The sequence below is a fragment of the Nerophis ophidion genome, linkage group LG02 (assembly GCF_033978795.1).
Source record: "Nerophis ophidion isolate RoL-2023_Sa linkage group LG02, RoL_Noph_v1.0, whole genome shotgun sequence".
Lineage (NCBI taxonomy): Eukaryota > Metazoa > Chordata > Actinopteri > Syngnathiformes > Syngnathidae > Nerophis > Nerophis ophidion.
In genome coordinates, this window is record NC_084612.1 from 56,670,397 (window position 1) to 56,696,525 (window position 26,129).

The 26,129-nt window shown below is 41.1% G+C and overlaps 1 protein-coding gene across 2 annotated transcripts in view; it reads right to left on the reverse strand.

Annotated features, from left to right (window-relative positions):
• Nucleotides 1-26,129, reverse strand: part of LOC133542845 (mitogen-activated protein kinase kinase kinase 12-like) — a 59,230-nt gene that overhangs the window by 10,926 nt on the left and 22,175 nt on the right. For both annotated transcript variants that reach the window (XM_061887059.1, XM_061887054.1), the window contains exons 3-10: nucleotides 24,486-24,669; nucleotides 22,799-22,990; nucleotides 22,580-22,738; nucleotides 20,373-20,531; nucleotides 20,177-20,285; nucleotides 12,233-12,342; nucleotides 7,035-7,151; nucleotides 6,821-6,958 (exon numbers count right to left, since the gene is read on the reverse strand). In XM_061887059.1, the coding sequence (XP_061743043.1) occupies nucleotides 6,821-6,958; nucleotides 7,035-7,151; nucleotides 12,233-12,342; nucleotides 20,177-20,285; nucleotides 20,373-20,531; nucleotides 22,580-22,738; nucleotides 22,799-22,990; nucleotides 24,486-24,669 (1,168 nt within the window). The remainder of the gene's footprint in view (nucleotides 1-6,820; nucleotides 6,959-7,034; nucleotides 7,152-12,232; nucleotides 12,343-20,176; nucleotides 20,286-20,372; nucleotides 20,532-22,579; nucleotides 22,739-22,798; nucleotides 22,991-24,485; nucleotides 24,670-26,129) is intronic.

Below are 26,129 nucleotides of genomic sequence, written 5' to 3' on the forward strand. Positions count from 1 at the left end.
TTTTGAGTCACACATTAAAAGCTTTACTAAAACGGCCTTCTTTCATCTCCGTAATATCGCTAAAATTCGCTCCATTTTGTCCACCAGCGACGCTGAGATCATTATCCATGCGTTTGTTACGTCTCGTCTCGATTACTGTAACGTATTATTTTCGGGTCTCCCCATGTCTAGCATTAAAATATTACAGTTGGTACAAAATGCGGCTGCTAGACTTTTGACAAGAACAAGAAAGTTTGATCATATTACGCCTATACTGGCTCACCTGCACTGGCTTCCTGTGCACTTAAGATGTGACTTTAAGGTTTTACTACTTACGTCTAAAATACTACACGGTCTAGCTCCATCCTATCTTGCCGATTGTCTTGTACCATATGTCCTGGCAAGAAATCTGTGTTCAAAGGACTCCGGCTTATTAGTGATTCCTAAAGCCCAAAAAAGTCTGCGGGCTATAGAGCGTTTTCCGTTCGGGCTCCAGTACTCTGGAATGCCCTCCCGGTAACAGTTCGAGATGCTACCTCAGTAGAAGCATTTAAGTCTCACCTTAAAACTCATTTGTATACTCTAGCCTTTAAATAGACCTCCTTTTTAGACCAGTTGATCTGCCGCTTCTTTTCTTTTTCTCCTCTGTCCCCCCCTCCCTTGTGGAGGGGGTCCGGTCCGATGACCATGAATGAAGTACTGGCTGTCCAGAGTCGGGACCCAGGATGGACCGCTCGTCGGGACCCAGGATGGACGGCTCGCCTGTGTATCGGTTGGGGACATCTCTACGATGCTGATCCGACTCCGCTTGGGATGGTTTCCTGTGGACGGGACTCTCGCTGCTGTCTTGGATCCGCTTTGAACTGAACTCTCGCGGCTGTGTTGGAGTCGCTATGGATTGAACTTTCACAGTATCATGTTACACCCGCTCGACATCCATTGCTTTCGGTCCCCTAGAGGGGGGGGGGGGGGTTGCCCACATTTGAGGTCCTCTCCAAGGTTCTCATAGTCATCATTGTCACTGGCGTCCCACTGGGTGTGAATTCTCCTTGCCCACTGGGTGTGAGTTTTCCCTGCCCTTATGTGGGTTCTTCCGAGGATGTCGTAGTCGTAGTGGTTTGTACAGTCCTTTGAGAAATTTGTGATTTAGGGCTGTATAAATAAACATTGATTGATTGATTGATTGATTGAAAATAACATGATGTAATCCAATACAGTAGCCTTCAAGTTATGTTTATGGCCTTACAAAGAATTCTACCTGCAAATATACAGTCTGTTTTCACTCAGAGTTGGTCCACATCAACTCAGGGGTGTCCGGAAATTCAAACATAACATTGTGAATTCCACATATTCCACATTCAAGGCTCAAACATATCAATTAGGGGGAGAAACTGTGGGACAATGTAAGCGGATAGCCTAACTCTAGTCTGAGAGTGTTCAACCTTGCAGTAAATAATATGTTGTTGGGAAACTATCAAAAACATGACTTGTTGTTTGGACCATCTCAATTGTGGGACACAGGCGCAAAAATGTCACTGTAGAATAGGGGACATAAAACACCAGACAAGGCTTCAGAAGATGAAAGATACCCAGGCAAGGATGGAGCTAATCTCATAGTCGCTCAATGCTATTGACACAGTGTTTTCCAGCATATGTTATTCTTGTCCTGAAATTGTCATGTATCCATCAAATCTGCTGTTGAAACTTGGACTATACAACCAACATATATAACCAGCATCTATAACCAACATATAAGTTGATTGTAAATTAGGGGCAGAACATGGATAAGCATTCTTGCTTTTTTCCCCTTATCCCTTTTTGGTAGTGCCGTTGCATGTTTGTCAAATTACAAAGCGTGAAGTGTTGCTATTGTAACCTATTTTTATGGACTTGCCTCTTTGTGATAAGTTCCTGTTATAAGCTGTTATACAGTATTGATTTATTGATTGATTGAAACTTTTATTAGTAGATTGCACAGTACATATTCCGTACAACTGACCACTAAATGGTAACACCCGAATAAGTTTTTCAACTTGTTTAAGTCGGGGTCCACGTTAATCAATTCATTGTAAACATGGTATATGCCTTGAGCTCTTATTTTAAAGGCGCTAAGAGCGGAAGTGGTGACACGTTGTGGTGGAGCAGAGTTTTGAAAAGAAACTAAATAAAGTGGTCCTCGTGTAAAACTGGAGCTTTTTGTAGTTGTATACAGCAGTGGTTCTCAAATGGGGGTACGTGTACCCCTGGGGGTACTTGAAGGTATGCCAAGGGGTACGTGAGAATTTTTTTAAATATTCTAAAAATAACAAAAATTCAAAAATCCATTATAAATATATTTTTTGAATAATACTTCAACAAAATATGAATGTAAGTTCATAAACTGTGAAAAGAAATGCAACAATGCAATATTCCGTGTTGAAAGCTAGATTTTTTTGTGGACATGTTTCATAAATATTGATGTTAAAGATTTCTTTTTTTTGTGAAGAAATGTTCAGAATTAAGTTCATGAATCCAGATGGATCTCTATTACAATCCCCAAAGAGGGCACTTTAAGTACCCGGGTGGTATAGCTCTGGTGGCCGTGTCAGCAACTTGAGGGTTCCAGGTTCGATCCCCGCTGCTGCCATCCTAGTTAATGCTGTTGTGTCCTTAGGTAAGACACTTTACCCACCTGTTCCCAATGCCACCCACAGTGGTTTAAATGTAACTTAGATAATGGGGGGTTGCCCACATATGCGGTCCTCTCCAAGGTTTCTCATAGTCACTGTCACCGACGTCCCACTGGGGTGCGTCTTTCCTTGCCTTTATGTGGGCTCTGTACCGAGAATGTCGTTGTGGTTCGTGCAGCCCTTTGAGACACTTGTGATTTAGGGTTATATAAATAAACATTGATAGATTGATTTCACAACGTAAAGTGCTTTGAGACACTAGAGAAAAGCGCTATGTAAATATAATTCACTTCACTTCACTCCTTCTATGTGTAGAAATCTGTATTTATAATTGAATCACCTGTTTATTTTTAACAAGTTTTTAGTTATTCTTATATCTTATTCTCCAAATAGTTCAAGAAAGACCACTACAAATGAGCAAAATTTGACATAGTGCTGTATTTGACTTCTTTATCAGTTTTTTTCAACCAAAAATGCTTTGCTCTGATTAGGGGGTACTTGATTTAAAAAAATATTTCACAGGGGGTACATCACTGAAAAAAGGTTGAGAACCATTGGTATACAGTATAGGTGACATATACATATAAAACCTTGGTTACACTATATATGTCTGGCGGAATAAATACATTATTTCATTCATTCATTCAATAACTAAACAGACCAGCGTCAAAACAAGAAAGGATTCGTTTTGGAGTTAAAAAAATAGTCTTATTTGCATGAATGATCACAGCAAGTTTTAATTTGGAAGAGCCCCAAAAAATACAACCCCCTCCCCCACACACACAAACAAAGGCACACGCGCACTGACACACGCCAAAACCTCTTTCCCTCTGTCTGTTGCTTCCTCTCTATCTCCTCTGTTAATTTGGGTGGATTTTACTTTTTGAAATGTTTATAATTGTAGCAATATGGTTGTTACAGTCAAGGATTTCTGATAGTTTGTGAGGGCATCAAAGGGTCTTCTGTGTGTGTGCGTGTGTTGGCAAAGCAGCGCAAAGAGGACAGCAGCATGTTGTTTTCACTTGTTATTAAAGAGAAAGTTGATCCATCACCGTCTTATGTTTATGTATACAAGACTCTGCAGCACTTTATATTGTGTTCGAAGTAGGGCTGGGGGATATTGCCTTTTTTTATATCGCAATATTTTTAGGCCATATTGCGATATACGATATATATATTATGATATTTTGCCTTGGCCTTGAATGGACACTTGATACATATAATCACAGCAGTATGATGATTCTATGTGTCTACATTAAAACATTCTTCTTCATAATGCATTATTTTTTTGCTACTTTTAAACTTTCATGCAGAGAGGGAAATCGCAACTAAGTCAATTGACCAAAAGTGTATTTATTAAAGTTATTAAGCAATGGCACAAAAATTCAAGTCATTTCCAAAACATAAATTGCAAGATTGTCAGTGTCAAATAAAAATAAGCTGCCTAATAGGAAATCAAATAGTATTCATCCTTCACTATGTGGTATGTTACTAAGGTTATGAAATTCTCTTCATTCTCTAGTGAGTGACTTTTCAAACAATGCTACATATTAGCAGGAATGCTACTTTTTATAGCTACGCTTTTTCCCCCCACACTTGACAAATTACGGTTGTCTGTTCGACATATTCCCACTTGAAGCCGAACCACCGCCAGATGATGGAAACCCTGCTGTTTTTATTGGGGTTTAAGTCTTCCTTCATTTGTTACCAGATCCGCACCATCTTTCTCTCGTACAGCTACGTTAGCAGCTAACGTTAGCCACGCCGTTACCTCTCTGCTCTGCGAGGGCGTGTAGGTGACATGTGTAAGAATGTGCGCCTGCTTGTCTGTGAGAATGAGAGACAGAAAAGAGCGAGGAGAGCCAGAAGTGTACGCCCGCAGCTAAAAGTCGCCCATCCCTAGTTCGAAGTGTACAAACCTTCACTAAACGTATTTCTTCTTCTTACTCGTCGTCACCATGTCTCTTCTTTGTTCTTCTGCTTCGTCTCCTTCTTGTGTGTGCAGTTGTGCACTGTGCTCTAAAAGCCGTAGATGTTATTGTAGCGTCCCGGGAGAGTTAGTGCTGCAGGGGATTCTGGGTATTTGTTCTGTTGTATTTATGTTGTGTTACGGTGCGGATGTTCTCCCGAAATGTTTTTGCAATTCTTGTTTGGTGTGGGTTCACAGTGTGGCGCATATTTGTAACAATGTTAGTTGTTTATACCGCCACCCTCAGTGTGACCTGTATGGCTGTTGACCAAGTATGCCTTGGATTCACGTGTGTGTGTGTGTCTGTATGTGCGCGCGTGTGCTTGAAATTCACGTTATCATGATACCAGTTAGCAGATCATACAACATGTCAGCATTTCTTTACATCTTTGAGTAAAGACGATTGATAAACACGTCAAACGCTACATTATGTGACAGGGCTGTTAAGGGGTGAAGGATTCAGATGAGAGAGTACGCTAAAGGCAGTGACTTTAAGGCACGCCCCCAATACTGTTGTCCGGGTGGAAATCGGGAGAAATTCGGGAGTATGGTTGCCCTGGGAGATTTTTGAGAGGAGCACTGAAATTCAGGAGTCTTCCGGGAAAATCGGGAGGTTTGGCAAGTGTTAAAGTTTAAACAGGGGGAGATGACGGCAGACTGACACCAGGTGGCGGTAATGTCCACATATTTATTTTATATATATATACAGTATATATAAAAAACATATATATATGTATATATATATATATATATATATATATACATATATATATATATATATATATATATATAAAATACAACAATATAACTAGGCAAATGGAGTGAAGAGATTAAAGAGTGTGTATGGTGTAAGGCTATTTGCAGAATTTAACTGGAGGGATTTTACCGTAAGTGTTGGAGGTACGTGTTGAGAGAACCGGTGCAGTCCGACAAGGGCAAGACAGGCAGGGTAGTCAAGGGGCGGAAGCGGGGTCGAGAGGCAGGAGCGAGTCGTCGTTGTCCGGGGCAAGCGAGGAGTCAAAAACCAGGAAGCACGAGGAAGACAGGGAAGATCCGGAAGCAGACGACACAGCGTGACTCGGGGATGAACACAGGGAAGGTACGGAAGGCTGTACTCCGGCGCCGGCATGCCAAGTTGTGCAGGCTTATGAAAGCAGGTCTTTCATTACTGGCAGGTGTGGTGATTGTCGGTGAATGAAAACAGCTGGCGGCCGCTGCAGGGCGGAGACGCACGTGGCGCGTCACTGGGCGTGTCACTGGGCGTGTCACTGGGCGTGTCCTGAGGTGCGCTTACTGGAGCGCACTGACGGATGAGCGCCGTTGGCAAGGGTCGGAGTTGTAACAGCAAGTATGCTATAAGCTGATAATTTTTTCCCACTCTTTGAACCCTGTGTCTTATAAAAAGGTGCAGCAGATTTATGGATTTTTCTTTACTGACGGTCATAATGTTTTATATTCAAAAAATAGTTTTTATTAAACACGGACAGGGACACTAAAAAGGTGTGTTATTTTTTGTGCTTGGGCGCCATCTTTTGGATGAGTTCGCTCACTACAGCTGCTGCAGGGTCAACGTCGACACTATTTCCTTCTGTTTTAGCGTCTTGAACCAGAAGTAAAATTGCCCTTTCGTCTTCTAGTCATCCATAGCATTTTTACACGTATGGTTTCTTTATTCATCACTCCAAGCAAGGTCTGTGAGTTTTATAACGTAACTAAAACTGTTCATACTTACTAAACCGTGCCATGTGTGATGTCTGTAGGAGTGTTTTCATGCATATTTCTACGTACTATGGTAATGTAATCAAGCTGGCGTCGTTAGCAGTAGCTAATAAGCTAGCACATTTAAAAGTGTCTGTGTTCGTATGATTGACTTAAAATGGAATTCTTTTTGTATTGTTTCAGTTTCAAAAAATCCTCAGTAAACTTACCAAAATGTCCCAGTGCAGTTATTGAGTCTGTTTAGCTGATTGGACAGCAAGCTTCCACAGCTCGTGGGTCTATGATGATGACTTCTGTGTTGTTTGATCAGCCGTTTGCAAACAATTATGTGTATATAACTCATTTCACAACATATGTGGCTTATAGTTCAGTGCGTCTAATATATGGAAGAATATGTTTTTCTTCTCAAATTTAGTGGGTGTGGATCATATACCAGTGAGTTCTACAGTCGGGAAAATAGGGTACATTAATGTTTTTGACTCACCTTTTGCTGTGTGAGGGCAGCTTCTGAGGCACGTTGCGTTTCTTCATGAGTTTCTCCATGGAGTTGGAGGAGGCTGACTGTCTGGAGCTGTGGTGCTTGAAGCAGCCTGGATACTTCTTGTCCAACGACTGCTCCCTCCTAAAACCCAGCAAATAGTGACTTGATGACGCGTAGACTAGACTGCGTAGTGAGTCAAAAGGACATTTTTTCTTACTTGAGCAGCTCCTTCTCCTTGATCTCCAGCTGCAGCATGATAGCGTTGAGCTCCATGTAGAGATTGTTGGCTCTCTCCAGCTTCCTCTCATAGTGCTCCCGGATGTCCAGGGCATGTCTGTGTCAAGGGAAAAACACGATACTATTAATTTGATACTACATCTTATGCTCTATATCAGACCTGGGCAATTATTTGGACTCAGGGGTCACAAGAAGCTTATCGACTACGGAGTTTCCATGGACCACAAAGGCGGACGCACACAATTTTTCAGGATTTATGCAGGTCCCAAATACAGATCAGCAGGTACAAGAAGGTAAGAAAAGTGTCTTTTGCATAATATTGCGAAACAAAACAGCAGATAATGTCTTACCTTATACACACACTATAATATACTCTTATGTTGAAGCACAGTATAATCTATCAAGCGGTGCGGCTTCATAGCTTACCAAAGTCCTACTAAGACCAAGACCTGCCCACACACACAGAGTCGGTACTATCCTATATAAAGTACTGTATCAGCAATGTCACTGTGAAAAAAAACATCCGGGTTTACCCAAATCAGAAAACCTGGATGACATGCCAGGTCCGCATGCTCCTCAAGGCCCGGGACATTGCCTTCAGGTCAGGTGACAGTGCTCTATACAGCGCCGCGCGTGCTGACCTGAAGAGAGGACTCAGAGAAGCCCAAGATGGACTATAAAGAGAGGATCGAAGACCACCTCTCGAGCAACAACCCACGGCAGATGTGGCAGGGCATACAGCACATCACCAATTACAAAGGCTGTGACGCAGTCACCGGGGACTGGGATGCATCGCTAGCAGAGGAGCTGAACTGCTTTTTTGCACGCTTTGAGACATCACAATCAGTCACAGCCACACCACCACCAGCACCCCCCACCCCCCCCAACCCCCAGTCCCCCCACACTCATTCTTGAGGAGCACGAGGTCAGGCGGGTGCTCAAGGCATTGAACCCCAGGAAGGTGACTGTCCAGACGGTGTACCCGGGAAGGTGCTCAAAGCTCTCCTACATTATCACCGTCCTCTTCAACCTCTCCTTGGCACAGGCATTCATCCCACCCTGCCTTAAATCTGCCACAATCATCCCGGTACCCAAGAAAGCTGCCACAAACAATCTCAATGACTATCGCCCAGTAGCACTCACACCTGTCATCATGAAGTGCTTCGAGAGACTGGTCCTCCACCACATCAAAGCCTGCCCCCCCCACCCGAGACCCACAGCAGTTTGCCTACCGGGCAAACAGATCCACAGATGACGCCATATCCATGGCTCTCCACTCCACACTGAGCCACCTGGAACACCGGGGGAGCTATGTCAGGATGCTTTTCATTGACTATAGCTCCGCCTTCAATACCATCATTCCAGACATCCTGGTCACCAAACTGCTGGACTTAGGCCTACCCTCACCCACCTGTCTTTGGATTAAGGACTTCCTGACCAACCGACCTCAGACAATAAAACTTGGCCCCCATCTCTCCTCCCCCCGCACACTCAGCATCGGCTCCCCACAGGGCTGTGTGCTGAGCCCTTTGCTGTACTCCCTCTACACCCATGACTGTAGTCCAGCCCACTCGGAGAACACCATCATCAAGTTCGCCGATGACACAACGGTAGTGGGTCCCATTACAGGGGGGGATGAGTCTGCATACAGAGATGAGGTCCTGAAACTATCAGCGTGGTGTTCAGTGAATACTTGGCACTGAACACCACAAAAACCAAGGAACTCATCTTTGACTTCAGGAAGAACACAGCAGACTCAACGGCGAGGAGGCGGAGAGAGTCAGCTCCTTCAAGTTCCTCGGCACCCACATATCTGTTGACCTGTCCTGGACCCAAAATACAACTGCGGTCATCCGGAAGGCCCAGCGGAGACTCCATTTCCTGAGGGTGCTGAGGAAGAACAGACTGGAGAGGCAGCTGATGGTGACCTTATATCGCTCAGCTGTCGAGAGCCTGCTGACGTACTGCATAACAGTGTGGTACGCCAGCTGCACTGAAGCAGACAAACAGGCGATTCAGAGGGTCATAATGTCGGCACAAAAAATCATCGGCTGTCCCCTGCCCTCCCTGAAGGACTTACACAACTCCCGTTGCCTCAACAGAGCTAAAAACATTACCAAGGACAGCACACACCCTGGCTTCCACCTGTTCGACTTGCTACCATCAGGCAGGCGCTACAGGTGCATCAGAGCCAGAACAAACAAGCTCAGAGAAAGCTTCTTTCCCAAAGCTGTCACCCATGTTGAACTCTAACTTATAATAATAATAATTCACCCCTATACAAATATAATGACCTAATACCCTACTGTGCAATATTACCCTTCGAGTGCAATACGTCCGTCACTGATTGTTATTTATTACTTCGGTACTCCTGTCTTGCTCTGTATATTGTACAGAATTTGTATTTTGTACTTCTATAGTGTTTTGTATATTGTACAGAATTGCTTATTATTTTTATTGGATAGTAGTCTGTTTATTTCAATTGTTTGTTTTTCCTTTATTACCTTATGTCATTTATTTCAGCCCATATTTGTTCCCACTACTGCACCTTAAGTTGGAGTCTTTAATCTCGTTATATGCAAATATAATGACAATAAAGTTCGTTCTATTCTATTCTATTCTAAAAAATTCTGATGGATTTTTGAATGCCGTTTGTAATGTTCTATATTTTTAATTGAACAGTCTACATGTGCTTTGCGGACTTGGAGAGGGCATTCGACCGTGTTCCCCGGGTAGTCCTGTGGAGAGTGCTCAAAGAGTATGGGTATCGAAATGTCTGGTTGTTGCAGTTCGCTCCCTGTATGATCAGTGTCAGAGCTTGGTACACATTGCCGGCAGTAAGTCGGACCCGTTTCGAGTGAGGGTTGGACTCCGCCAAGTCTGCCCTTTGTCACTGATTCTGTTCATAACTTTTATGGACAGAATTTCTAGGTGCAGTCAGGACGTTGAGGGGATCCTGTTTGGTGGCTGCAGGATTAGGTCTCTGATTTTTTGCCGATGATGTGGTCCTGAGGGCTTCAACTGGCCAGGATCTTCAGCTCTCACTGGATCGGCTCGCAGCTGAGTGTGAAGCAACTGGGATGAGAATCAGTACCTCCAAGTCCGAGTCCATGGTTCTCGCCCAGTAAAAGGTGGAGTGCCATCTCCAGGTTGGGGAGGAGATTACCCCAAATGAAGGATTTCAAGTACCTAAAAGTCTTGTTCACGGGTGAGGGAAAAGCGGATCGTGAGATCGACAGGCGGATCGGTGCGGCATCTTCAGTAATGTGGACGTTGTAACGATTAATTGTGGTGAAGAAGGAGCAGAGCAAGGAAGGCAAAGTTCTCAATTACCGGTTGATCTGCGTTCCCATCCTCACCTATGGTCATGAGCCTTGGGTTACGATCGAAAGGACAAGATCACGGGTACAAGTGGCCAAAATGAGTTTCTTCCGCCGGATGGCGGGGCTCTCCCTTAGAGATAGGGTGAGAAGCTCTGTTAACCGGGAGGAACTCAGATTAAAGCCGCTGCTCCTCCACATTGAGAGGAGCCAGATGAGGTGGTTTGTGCTCAGGATGCCTCCCTAGGGAGGTGTTGAGGGCACCTCCAACCGGAAGGAGGCCACGGCAAAGACCCAGGACACGTTGGGAAGACTATGTCTCCTGGCTGGCCTGGGAACGCCCGGGATCCCCTGGGAGGAGCTGGACCAAGTGGCTGTCGAGAGAAAAGTCTGGGCATCTCTGCTTAGGCTGCTGCCCCTGCGACCCGACCTCGGATAAGCGGAAGAAAATGGATGGATGGATGGCATATAAATGTTTTTTTTATAACTTGAGTCATTTTGCCATCATATGCAGTCCACATGTATCTCTTACGTTTGACTGCCATCTACGAGTCACACTTATTACAACATGTACCAAATAAGATTGTTTCGAGGTCAGTAAGCACAACCAGAATTATTTCGCACATTAGGCGCACCGGGTTATAAGGCGCACTGTTGAGTTTTGAGGAAAAAATAGGATATTAAGTGCGTCTTTATAGTCTGGAAAATATGGTACTCCTTTTGATCTGTGTATACAGTGGGGCAAAAAAGTATTTAGTCAGCCACCGATTGTGCAAGTTCTCCCACTTAAAATGAGCACAGAGGTCTGTAATTTTCATCACAGGTACACTTCAACTGTGAGAGACAGAATGTGAAAAAAAATCCAGGAATTCACATTGTAGGAAATTTAAAGAATTTATTTGTAAATTATGGTGGAAAATAACTATTTGGTCAACCATTCAAAGCTCTCACTGATGGAAGGAGGTTTTGGCTCAAAATCTCACGATACATGGCCCCATTCATTCTTTCCTTAACACAGATCAATCGTCCTGTCCCCTTAGCAGAAAAATAGCCCCAAAGCATGATGTTTCCACCCCAATGCTTCACAGTAGGTATGGTCTTCTTGGGATGCAACTCAGTATTCTTCTTCCTCCAAACACGACGAGTTGAGTTTGTACCAAAAAGGTTCTATTTTGGTTTCATCTGACCACATGACATTCTCCCAATCCCCTGCTGTATGATCCATGTATCCATTTTGGTATAAACTCAACTCGTCGTGTTTGGAGGAAGAAGAATACTGAGTTGCATTCCAGGAACACCATACTTACTGTGAAGCATGGGGGTGGAAACATCATACTTTGGGGCTGTTTTTCTGCAAAGGGGACAGGACGATTGATCAGTGTTAAGGAAAGAATGAATGGGGCCATGTATCGTTAGATTTTGAGCCAAAACCTCCTTCCATCAGTGAGAGCTTTGTATGGGTGACGATATACTTATTTTCCACCATAATTTACAAATAAATTCTTTAAAATTCCTACAATGTGAATTCCTGGATTTTTTTTTCACATTCAGTCTCTCACAGTTGTAGTGTACCTATGATGGAATTTACAGACCTCTGTTATCATTTTAAGTGGGAGAACTTGCACAATCGGTGGCTGACTAAATACTTTTGTGCCCCACTGTATATTAATGGCATTATAGTACTGTCTATCTATTTATATGTTAGTATGGCTCTGATGGATTCCAATCCCCAGTTATTTTACACGGAAAGCTTCCCAATCCTTATCAAAGATGGCCATTTCAACCGCTTTTTTCCCCTAAATGACATTTATGAGGTCTTGCGGCTGTCACATCGCCTTTAGCGGTGCGGGCGTCTAACCTCAGTTCCTCCCTGCGTCGTTTGATGAGCTCCTCATCCAGCCTGTGAAGACACGTGCCTTCGGACTTGATCTTCTCAAAGTGGTGCCTGACCTCGTCCCTCCACTCCGCCTGAAAGCCAATACAAACCATCACAATCAGAGCGGATCCTAAAGGACCGGGGTGAGGAAGACAAATGTACCACAAAGGAATATTAACAGTTAGCACAAATGCATTGTGATCAGATTTAATGAGCTGTGGGAATTCTCTGCATCACGGAGACAATAGCCATTTTGCCAATGAATGCTGATCAATACTCAGGGAGCAGAGGTGAACATGAACTGACATGCCATGGACATACATACAGGCGCTTTTCTGCACATACTGTGGCGTGGCAAGCGTTATCTGATACCTGTCATAGCAAGAAGGTCACGTGTGTGTGTGTGTGTGTGTTTCTATTCGTGCATGAGTGATGCGCTTCTTATTAAGCTAATGGACTTCATGTGCACTCTTCAATCTGGCCAGGCTCCTTCTTGTGCGCTCTCTGCTCCACACCATTAAAGAAATCAATACACTCCAGCAGCAGCAAATACTTCTTCCCTGCGTCACGACAAAAATCCATTATGGGGCAAAGAGAGGAGAGAAACCGGGGAGGACTTAGAGGTGGGTGTGGGGTACGGGCAGAAATAAAGGATAATGGAGGCTTTGCAGCTTGACCTTTTTAAAAGGAAGCGGCAACGTGGTACAGAAGAAAGAATACCGCGTGCTTATTTTCGGCTTCACTTCTCCTGCCCGTCACACCGCTTGAAACGACAAGATGCCGGCAGGGAATCAGCCATTTTCAACGTGACAAACACAAAGAAACATGTGCAACAACAAATACAGCAGTGTGTAGCGGCTGAAAAGAAAGCTCATCATTAGCAGGCTCCCAGGAGGCTCAGGGGGGCCCCAGCAGCAGAGCTGCAGCAGACTGGAAACAAAAGTCAGGCTTTTGATGGAAAATGATTCATATTTCCGGCGGATAAACATCGGTGAGCCTAAATAAAGTCACTTTTATTGGAGACTGTTTTTAATTCAAGTGCTTTTGAGGAAAAATACATTTGTGTGGCTATTGTGCTTTCACTTCAAAACAGAGCTGATGCAAAAATGATCATTATGAGCATTCCATTATTGCAGCAACTTGCTAAGCTAACAATAGCATGTGTGTTATTAATGTTTCTGTCTGAATGTCAGGCTTTCCCCTGACAGTTTGTCTATGTTTTAGTTTTTTCCTCAGCATTTGTCTGTTTCCTCTGTGTTTAGTATCTCCTGTCTTTAGTTCCTGTCTAGTGCTCTTATTTTGTTAGCTTCCTGTCTAGTTCCCTGAGTGCTGTGTTCCTCCTCAGCTGCGGCTGATTGGCGCCTGGCCACACCTGTTGCCAATCAGCCTGCTCCTATTTGTACCTGCTTTGTCTTGTGTCAGTTGCTGGATCATTGTATTGTCATTCGGACTTGTTGTTGCCATGTGTTGCTCTTGTCGTGTCTGTGATTCTTTTCAGCTATTACATGTCGTGCTACATTTTGTCCTGGTTGTCGTAGCGGTAAGCTGTTCTTGTTAGCCTTTAGTTATTTCCAGTTTTTTCTGTTTGCTATCCTCTAGATTCCATGCTAAAGTTCCTTTTTGTTTTCTAGCTTCCAGTGCTAGCTCCCTTAGTTTGTTATTCCGCTCACGTGCATGCTTTTTGTTTGTTCTTGTTCTATTATTTATATTAAATAATGTCTTCATATTCTATGCCTGCCTCCGTCTCTGCATCTTGGGGTTCAACAACAAATACACCTGACACTGACCAATCAGCGGCCAACAGGAGTTGAGCAGTTTTATAGATTTTAATACAAGACTGCAGTATTGGCCCCTGATTTAAATAATCTGTGGCCCGGGGGCCAGAACCTCGTCTGCCACATCAATAAAGTACTTAAGAATATCATTAAAAAAAAAAAAAAAAAAAAAAATATATATATATATATATATATATATATAAATTAAATAATACATGGATAAAAAAATGAATAAAAATTCTCAATACATTAATATTAAAAATATAAAAAATAAATAAAGCACTCCATTTTTCTAACTAAATGGTTTCGTTCTCTCCATTTAGACAGAAAAAAATGTATGTAGTGCATGAAATTGCATGTGCTTTAAACTTTAGATAAGGGATGTCCAAAATACGGCCTGTGGGCCATTTGCGTCCCATATGGGGTCCTCCATGCGGCCAGCGAAAAATTTAAAGTTTGTTTTTGCCTGAATTTGGTCACCTGTGGATTGAGTTGAGGTTTGATGCCATTGTTCCCCTCTTCTGGTCAAAGAGAAAAGCGATGGTCAATGAGCACAAATCGCGGTATAGCTCGGTTTGTAAAGTGGCCATGCCAGCAACTTGAGGGTTCCAGGTTCGATCTCCGCTTCCGCCAACCTAGTCACTGCCGTTGTGTCCTTGGGCAAGACACTTTACCCGCCTGCTCCCAGTGCCACCCACACTGGTTTAAATGTAACTTAAATATTAGGTTTAGCTATGTAAAAGCGCTTTGAGTCACAAGAGAAAATGCGCTATATAAATATAATTCACTTTACTTCACAAATCTCATTTGACAGTGACTGGAGCACAGCATCAATTTATATGACCAAATCCAAAACAAATTCCGCTACTTATGGTGTAAACTAACTATAACCAACAAACATAACACACCTCCTGCTAAATGAACATGTATAAATGATTACAAATTACACATATATCAATCCATTACGGTGCATTATGAGTGAAATATGCAAAACACTTTCTCCACACTTCCTCATATTTGGCGCATTTTAGTTGCTTGATATTTCTGACAAATTAACAAACTTTAAGGAGGTCGTCCGTGAAGTAAACAAGGAAGGAGTCGAACTTTCACATACTCTTAATATTCAATGCTTTATCGTTTGTACTTCGTATTGTATTGTTGCCAGGGTTTGATGTGGGGCGGGGGTTGTTAAAGCTGAATAAGTTGACGTTATGTGTTGTTATTCAGTCTGTTGTATTAAACAATGCAAACTGAAGTTTTATTTTTGAACAAATGCTTGTTATTACATCACAATCAACGCTCTGCTGTGTGGCAAAAGATGGTGTATTTGTGTATGCATGTTTTTGTGTGTGTAGTTGCATGTGTGTGCGCTCGTGTGCTTAACAGCGTATTTGTGATTACCCTCGAAAATATGGCCTTTCCGCAGTTTGTACTGTATTTTTACATGTTTGGCAAACTTCCCTATTCAGACCTAAAGTATTACAATCGCAGATTACGTGTCAAAACAGCTGTGTAAATGTGATCACAGCTCACACTGAGACAGCAGACAGTTATGAGAAATAATAATTTCAAAAACACAACTGAAGCTAATGTAGTGATTTCTATACCAAATGTAGTGATATGCTTATTTAATTACATTATACATATATTTTTATTAAGTAAACATACTTCCGCAACTTGTCCAGGGTGTACTCCGCCTAACGCCCGAATGCAGCTGAGCTGTATAAATATATATTGTATAAACGTTGAGGCACTTGTGATTAAGGGCTATATAAATAAACCTCATCATATCATCATCAAATCATATCATTATCATATATATATATATATATATATATATATATATATATGTATATCTATATGCACACACACACACACATACACATATGTATATGTGTATGTGTGTGTGTATGTATGTATATATATATATATATATATATACACACACATATGTATATGTGTGTGTATATATATATATATATATACACACACATATGTATATGTGTGTATATATATATATATATGTATATATATATATATATATATATATATATATATATATATATATATATATATATATATATATAATATATATATATATACAAACCCCGTTTCCATATGAGCTTGGAAATTGTGTTAGATGTAAATATAAACGGAATACAATGATTTGCTAATCATTTTTAACCTATATTCAGTTGAATATGCTACAAAGACAACATATTTGATGTTCAAACTGATAAATATTTTTTTGTGTGCAAATATCCATTAACTTTAGAATTTGATGCTAGCAACACTTGATAAAGTAGTTGGGAAAGGTGGAAATAAATACTGATAAAGTCAAGGAATACTCATCAAACACTTATTTGGAACATCCCACAGGTGTGCCAATTGGGAACAGGTGGGTGCCATTATTGAGTATAAAAACACCTTCCCAAAAAATGCTCTGTCTTTCACAAGAAAGGATGTGGCGAGGTACACTCATTTGTCCACAACTGCGTGAGCAAAATGTCAGTTTAAGAACAACGTTTCTCAAAGTGCCACTGCAATACATTTTGGGATTTCAACATCTACGGTCCATATTATCATCAAAAGGTTCAGAGAATTTGGAGAAATCACTCCAAGCGGCATGGCCGGAAACCAACATTGAATGACCGTGACCTTACATCCCTCAGACTGCACTGTATCAAAAACCGACATCAATCTCTAAAGGATATCACCACATGGGCTCAGGAACACTTCAGAAAACCAATGTCACTAAATACAGTTCGCTGCTACATCTGTAAGTGCAAGTTAAAGCTCTACTATGCAAAGCGAAAGCCATTTATCAACAACATCCAGAAACGCCGCTTGCTTCTCTGGGCCCGAGATCATCTAAGATGGACTGATGCAAAGTGGAAAAATGTTTTGTGGTCTGACGAGTCCACATATCAAATTGTTTTTGGAAATATTTGACATCGTGTCATCCGGACCAAAGGGGAAGCGAACATCCAGACTGTTATTGACGTAAAGTTCAAAAGCCAGCATCTGTGAAGGTATGGGGGTGCATTAGTGCCCAAGGCATGGGTAACTTACACATCTGTGAAGGGACCATTAATGCTGAAAGGTACATACAGGTTTTGGAACAACATGCTGCCATCTAAGCGCCGTCTTTTTCATGGACGTCCCTGCTTATTTCAGCAAGACAATGCCAAGCCACATTGAGCACGTGTTACAACAGCGTGGCTTCATAAAAAAAGAGTGCGGGTACTTTCCTGGCCCGCCTGCAGTTCAGACCAGTCTCCCATCGAAAATGTGTGGCGCATTATGAAGCGTAAAATACGACAGCGGAGACCCCGGACTGTTGAACGACTGAAGCTCTACATAAAACAAAAATGGGAAATAATTCCACTTTCACTTCAACAATTAGTTTTCTCAGTTCCCAAATGTTTATTGAGTGTTGTTAAAAGAAAAGGTTATGTAACAAAGTGGTGAACATGCCTTTTCCCAACTACTTTGAAACATGTTGCAGCCATGAAATTCTAAGTTATTTATTATTTGCAAAAAATAAAAAGTTTATCAGTTTGAACATCAAATATCTTGTATTTGTAGTGCATTCAATTGAAAATGGGTTGAAAAGGATTTGTAAATCATGGAAACGGGGTTTGTACATGTGAAAGTCATAACATTTAAATATGGTATAAAAGTCCATTCATGACAGCAGTTAACTTCAAATGTGAAACTAATCTCTGATATTAACTTGTTACATGCAAACCTTTAATTTGTTATACTTTGTGGGGAGGAGGTCTGCTTCTTCCCCAAACAATATTCCTGGAAAAAAAAGCATGTGGGTGACATTAAATGACACTTCTATTCAAAATGTGTGAATGTTTCAAAACATTTACACATATGGTTTTGTACATCAAAATTAGTCTATTTATTAAACTTCTTCAACTTCTTCTCCAGATTTTGGCGCGCTTTACCTTCCGCATTTTTCACCCGATTCAAGCCGTTCCATTTTTAAACTGTTCAGCCTATTCGAGAATCATGGGCTTTCCCTTGACAAAAATCCAACAATTCCCAGATTTTCCAGAACTACAGGTTTTCCGGGACATTTTTCCCATTCAAAATGAATTGGCCATTTTTCAAACGTTCACCATTTCCACATTTTTCAACCGATTCAAACCATTCCACTATTTTGGAAATTCAAACTACCTTTTTTCCAAGTAAAATAAAATTCCAGGATTTTCCAGAATTCCTGGTTTTACATAGCCCTATTTTCACCCTTTTTTTGGCGACTATTCCTCCCACATTTTTCAAACCACTTCAACCGTTCCACTGTCAAAACATTCCTTTTAAACAGGAAAACAAAAAAAGTTGTTTTTTGAACTGGAAAAATTCCTGGTTTTCCCAAAATTCCAGGAATTTTGTTATACCATTTCTAAATTCAACATGTTACTACTTCAACATTTCTGGACCAATTTGAAAAATTCCAACACCAACCATTTCAACTCATTCAGACCATTCAAGTTTTTTTTTTTTAATTTTCCAAAAAATTCCCGCTTTTCCAGAAATTTCCAAATTTTGGGGAAAATTTCCATTGAAATCTAACAGACATTCTTCAAAGTTTCACAACTCACACAGTTTTCCTTCAGATTAAAACTTTTCCAACTTCAAAATCTTCAGCCTGTCCGGGAATTGTGTGCTCTACTCCAACAATTCTTAAAAAAAAATCAGGATTTCAGTTCAACTTCAGCATTGGATAGTGTAAAAGTATAATTTGGATCAATGTGGCATTTTCAATTCAAAGTTTTTATAAACTACCAGCCATAATCATCAAAATTATAACCAATAAAGTCTTGACATATCTCACTTTGCATTTAATAAGTTAACATCACATTTTACTATGTTACATTCTTTTGTAATTTTCACATAACTAAATTCTACGGAAGAATATAAATTTATTATATTTATTTACAAAAAAGTTATTTTTTCTTCTCTGCGACATACAGTACGTGCCTTTTGAGACCTTACTGTAGGCTTCGTAAGGTCATGTTACTTATAAACTAAACAAAATTGATGCTGAGCCATCATTTTTTTCCCTCTTTTTTTTCATTTTAAATAAGAATCGATAAGAGAATTGTTAAGGAACCGAATCGTTAAGCAGAATTGAAAGTGGAATCGAACCTGGAAAAATCTCATCAATTTCCATCCCTGAATGTCTGGAATGACGCAAATGGCAGAAAATGCATATTGAAAGATGTTTTTCATCTCCAAGATGTATTACAATAATATATTTCCCAAATAAAAAAAAAATCTAAAATAAAACGCCTAAAGACAACAACAGTCATCAATTGAATTTTTTTAATAAGCCCCTGAGGTTCTCCAACAGCTATACATGTCATGATCCGTGGCCCGGATCATGTTTTGTTATTTTCTATTAGTTTAGGACTCTCTTAGTTCCTGTTTGTGCACCTCTGGGTTTGTTTTAGTTTACATGGGGATTAATTGGGTTCACCTTCCTCTGGTTAGTGGTCAGCATGCTCACCTGTTATCGACCACTAATCAAAGAGCTATTTATTCACCACTCTCGCCACGCTCAGTCTGGTTTCCTTGTTTGCTACATGCAACCTGTCACATTAGTATTTCTTGTCTCCTAGTCTATGCTTCCTGGGCTAAGTGGTAGCTCACAGCTTCCCGTGCGATCGGCACGTTGTTCGTTATGCTTGTTTTCTGTTTTTGGTACGTGTTTGATTTTTAAGATTAAATCATGTTCTTACCTGCACGCCGTGTCCGGAGGGGTCCGTCTGCATCCCGGGGAAACAAACCCCGCAGTAAGCTGCGACCCCCCCGCGGTGACAATACATTTATAAAAGGAAATTGCTGGATTGACGATATGTCTAATATTTCTAATTTCTGACAATCCAAATAGTTTGATACACATACACATAGGGCGGAGGATTCTCTGTCCGCCGTCTGTCTGGCACGAGCACTCCTCTCTCACAGCCGTGTGCGTGACTTTCAGTTTGCACATACTTTTCAGTTGTGTTAAATAAAAAATGCAAAATAGTCCTTGCTTATGTAGACATATTTTTTTCATTGTATTTCATTATCCTCCCACCACTGCTTTTTGTGGTGAGTCTAGTTAAATCGCATTGTTGGCTAATTCTTTTACCTGGGACTGGAAGTACGTTTCTTGCGGCGTGGACAAGATGTCTGCCGAAGCGATGTCCAGATGCAGGAGAATCTGCCGGAAGGAAGGTCGGTTTCTTGGTTTGCAATTCCTGCATCGGAACAGACCGTAGAACATGAGTCCTACTTTCTGAACGACCTCTTTGTCTCTTAGCGTGTACAAAAGGGATGAACATTACCAGGATTGCCTCAAGAGCAGCTTGAAGCTATCAGGGCAGCTGTCTGGTACGGGCAGCTGCAGGCTGTTGTTGCCCACTCCCCAGATGATCGCTGACGAGTCCACGTCCTTGTAAGGCACCTCTCCTGTCAGCATCTCCCACAGCACAACACCGAAAGACCTGCACACACGCACAGATGATGGATATTTATTTCCACACAGAGCTGTGCACAGAAACATAACCTGAAACTGACAATTCATCTTGCTTTAAGGCCTCCAATCGTCTATTTGTGTAGCACAGGAGGAAATATGAAAAGCCAACATAATGAACAAGTCACTGATGCGAAGGATAGGAATCTAAGGGGAGCCATTTGTTGGCACCTCCTGAGGTTGCCATGGGGACATTGTGTCCAAGGTGCCAAGAGTGGCATTCAGGCGGTGTGTTTATCTTAGCAGCTGTGTAAAACACCTCCTCTAATAGTATAGTATAGTATCCTCTCCAAGGTTTCTCATTGTCCCATTGGGTTGAGTTTTTCCTTGTCCTGATGTGGGATCTGAACCGAGGATGTCGTTGTGGCATGTGCAGCCATTTGAGACACTTGTGATTTAGGGCTATATAAGCAAACATTGGTTGATTGTTTTCATTAATTAATTTTATTTTTTTAAATATATTGTATCTTTGTTAGTTTCTGTACCTTTTGGTATTGTATTCTAACAATTACTCTGTACAGCACCTTTTTTTTTAATGTTCTCAACAAATATTTGAATTATTAGATTTAATTTTCTTATTAGTAGAAAATGGATGGATGGACTATTAGAATTAAAGCAACAATATGTAAAAAAATGTCTACAAAATAACCTCAGCCGCCTTCATCAGACAAGATCTGTTAACAGCCCAAACACTACAAGTATAAAAGATGGCATCAGCTGTACATAGGGTTTGCCAAAGTACCAGAATGTATTTGTGGCACTGAGTTTTTAGGTTGTAGTGTCATCACTTTATTAGCACAATTGACCACAAATCATGTGAATGTCATTTCTATGGAGGCTATGGGAGAGAGCGAAGAAAAAATAAAAATGAACTTTTTTTCTGTTGCTTCTTGTGTGTTTTTGTTGCCTGTGGAAAGTGGAGGAAACAGCAGCTCCGCCTGCTTGTTGAGAAAAACCACATGTGCTGTCATGTCTCCAAAAGTGTTCAATAAAACTTGACTTGATCCGAGTGGTTTAAAAAAAAAAAAAGAATCTTAGAGTCGCCTGAATATTCGTTAGTTGACAACATTAATCCCTCCTGCTCCTTCTTCTTATTATCTGGCAGACAGGTGTTTATACAGTAAGCTGTGTTACGAAGTAAGGTAATGATGTCATCTACTGTACCGTTGGAACAACAAGCTACAGTCCCGTCATGAAGTGTTAATGAGCGAGCTTATGAGTCAAATATTATTTTTAATTGTAGAGGAGCTTTGTAGGACAAATATGAACCAACTGTTCATTAGTACTGTTCTACCTCAGTGTATTTAACATACTACTGAATACATAATTAATTATGAGATGTTGCAGCAGTGTCCTCTTTCAACGTGCACATGGCATTTTTTTTTGCACATGACTGAGCTCACTCTTTTACTCCTTTATTACAGAGACACACTTAGCAACTAATTGCCCGTAATTCATTGTCCATCTGTCTAAAGATGATAAAAGTAAGGGATACCAACTTTATTTTACAACCCATAGGGGGCGCCACTAATGTCATGTGGAAAAAAAAAACAGGCAATTGAATGCATGATAACAGCCTATCAAGTGATTTCCATACAACTATGTGGTATGTGGAGGTGATGTCCTCTCCTTCTGCATGGAAAAAGCTTTTTTTAATCCTATTTTCACCTCTCTGCTAATGCACTGCTGGCCGGGGGCCAAGGAAGCCGCAGGATTGGAAGGTTATTCCAGCCTCTCCCGAGCACTGCAGCATCTGGCAAATCAATTATTAAATTAGCCAGCGTTCCTTTTTACGAGGAGCAAGAGTGATGGAGGGAGGCTGGGACGTGGAGAGGGAGGGGGAGCGGCTTTAACACAGGGCACCCTATCACATGAGGCCGGGCTCCTATAGAATTTCTTGTAATGAGATCTGGTCATAGATTTTCTTGAAACAAGATCCCCACACTCTGTACTGTAGTAGGTTCCGACAAAATCTCGTCTATGTTGATTCGCTGAAGCAAAATCCAAAAGGCTACCTACCAAATGTCCACCTTTTCTGAGACGGGCTCGTTGCGTATGACCTCAGGGGCCATCCAGGCCACCGTACCGGCAAAGGACATCTTGGTGCTCTTGTCGCTCAGCTCCTTGGACGTGCCGAAGTCCGAGATCTTCACCCCGTCGTCGTAGGTGATGAGAATACTAGAAAGACATGTTGTTTAGGTCGGTCCAGCGTTGGCTCAGTGGCATTGCATCACTCACTTGGGGGATTTAAGATCCCTGTGGATGATCTTGTGGAGGTGAAGGTAATTCATGCCGCCAGCAACGCCCATTGCCCAATCCATGAGGAGCGAGGGGGTGATCTTCCTGCCCGCTCTCAGCACCTCGTAGAGCTGGCCCTGGGCACAGTACTCCATGAGGATGCAATAGCAGGGGGCCTGGGTGCAGATTCCTCTGTGCAACGTGACAGGACACAGGTTAGAAAAGGAGTGTCCAACTTCGTTTTATCGAGGTCCACTTCCCATGATGTGGGAGACCACATGAAATGACGTGGAAGACCACTTTAAATTAAGTTGTGAACCACGTTAAATGATGTGACAGACTACCTTGAATAACGCGGAGGGCCACATAAATTATTAGGACGGCCACATAAAGTGGTGTGGCAGGCCAGATATGGACCCTTGGCTTTGAGTTTAACACACACACTTTTTATTCTCTTTATTATTGAAAGATAATTTTCCAAGTGGACTTTCCCAGTCATTAAGAATGTAGCATAAGTCAAATGTACAATATTGATGATAACCCAAAGGTTAATGCCTTCATGAAGAATGTGTAAAATATTCCAGGAATTTTCCAATTCAATCCAACATACTGCATTTGCTTTTACTTTCTTGAGTGCATCATGTTGTAGTTATAATGACGTCATATCCAAGAAAAAAAGCAGCAATAAAACATGACAATTAAATACCTAGTATGTGTTTTGTGTGTGAAACATTAAGAAAATAAATGTGTATTAATAAAATGTTTGGAAATGACTCATCTTAAAAGGAAAACTTAAAACATTTGTAAAACTTCAGGTTAGCTAATAAAAAAGCAAGTGAACCTAAAATGTAAAGGAAATGAACATAAATATAACTAAAAAACATGTACCATAATTATTATCATACAAAGTAACATGAATTGCTACACTGAGTCTGCATCTCTCAATCCCATATTTGGTGGCTAACAGGGGAATTATTATTAATATAGGGATTGTTATTCATGCACATTCATGTTTTTTTGCAAGCCAAATATGTCATTTTCAAAGCAAATGTTTATATCATATTTACAGCGTGCATTTATTATCACTAATTTCCCATCATACTTCCATTTTTATTAGTAATTTGATCCAATAACTCAGATAATCTAAATTGTACAAAAAGCAAAGCAATGTTTTTCATTTGAAACTCAGTTAATTCGGCGAGAAACCCAAAATACTATAATTACTATACCTATAGCTTTACAAGCAGAAAACACTGCGAAACATCAAATTGATAAATGAACATTTAACATCACTTTTGCCTTTATTGGAGATTGTAAAAAGATTAGATAGGGAACAGGGTAGAAAATATGTGTCTGAGTTTTTTACTGAATTTGATAATTTTTTTCGTCTTTTTTTAATCAAAGTGCTGGTACTCGCAACTTTCTTTGCCCCCCTGGTAGAGCATTTTGCAGTTATATATTCCTCAAAAGCACTGAGATTGAGTCATCAATGCAGTGGATTCTTTGTTTCGGCCCTCAATGAAACAGACATAGACCAGCTTGATTTGCGCAATTTTTGAGACAATATATGACATTTTTGTGGAAAACAAATCACATTAAAAGTGAGGTATTCAAAAAACGAGGATTTTCACGAGAAGTTTCCAACATAGAACATTTTCAAGATTAAGTGTTAGAATTTTGGACTTACTTGAAAGTAATGATGTTGGGATGTTTGAGCTTGCGGAGGTGCTTAATGTCCGTTTCTTTTATATTCCGGACTTTCTTCACGGCCACTTCCTGTCCGTGCAATTTTCCCAGAAAGACGGCGCCTTGTGCCCCGCTGCCGACCCACTGTAGGTCAGATATCTCCTCGAAGGGGACTTCCCACGCTTCTGCAAACAGGAAGAATCAAATTCTGTATCACTTTAAGTCTTGAAATACGTTCTCTGATCATTAGCAAAGTAGTGCAACAAGAAGTGTCCTTGCTGTTTCACTATTATTAGAGATGGCTAACGTTGGTGATCTGGGGGGTTTTCATGGCAATAAAGACGAGCAAGTGGACGATCAATAATTCTGCAATATTGAGGGAAGCTGATATTTTAAGAAATTAGTAGAAAAAACTAAAGCTCTTAAATTATCATGTAGAAAGCTGGAACGCAAATGGCGCACGACTAAACTTGAGGTTTTCCATCAAGCATGGAGTAATAGTTGAATAATTTATAAACGCATGCTTACCTAGCTAAAGTTAAATACTACTCAAATCTCATCTGCCTCAACAAAAACGATCCTAAATATTTGTTCAGTACAGTAGCATCGCTAACCCAACAAGGGACTCCTCCCAGTAGCTCCACCCACTCGGCAGATGACTTTATGAATTTCTTTAGTAAGAAAATTGAACTCATTAGAAAGGAGATTAAAGAAAACGCATCCCAGTTACAACTGGGTTTTATTAACACAGATATGACTGTATGTACAACGGATATTGCCTTCCAAAATAGTCTCTCTCTTTTTGATGAAATATCATTAAAGGAACTACTACAGTGTGTATATGGGATAAAACAAACAATATGTTTACTTCACCCACTTCCTGGGAAAGTTATCAAGGAACTGTTTGTAATATTAGGACCATCAGTACTAAATATTAAAAACTTATCACTTTCCTCTGGCACTGTTCCCTTAGCATTCAAAAAAGTGGTTATTCATCTTCTGCTCAAAAGACCTAACCTCGATCCTGACCTCATGGTAAACTACCGGCCGGTGTCCCACCTTCTGTTTATTTAGAAACTCCTCGAAAAAATTGTTACACAGCAGCTAAATGAACGCTAACAATCTCTGTGAACCCTTTCAATCCGGTGTCAGGGCAAAATACTGTACGGAGACAGCACCCACAAAAATGACTAATGATATATTGCTAACGATGGATTCTGATGCATCATCTATGTTGCTGCTTTTTGATCACAGTGCTGCTTTCGATACCGTCGATCATAATATTTTATTACAGCGTATCAAAACACGTATCGGTATGTCAGACTTAGCCTTGTCTTGGTTTAACTCCTATCTTACTTATCTGCAACTCCCTTAACAATGTGACCTCGGACTATGTTAAGGTAATGTGTGGAGTTCCCCGGGGTTCGGTTCTTGGCCCTGCACTCTTCAGTATCTACATGCTGCAAATACGGTGTTAGCTTTCACTGTTATGCTGAAGACACCCAAATCTACATGCCCTTAAAGCTAACCAACACGCCGGATTGTAGTCAGCTGGAGGCGTGTCTAAATGAAATTAAACAATGGGTGTCCGCTAACTTTTTGCAACTCAACGCAAAGAAATCGGAAATGCTGATTATCGGTTGAG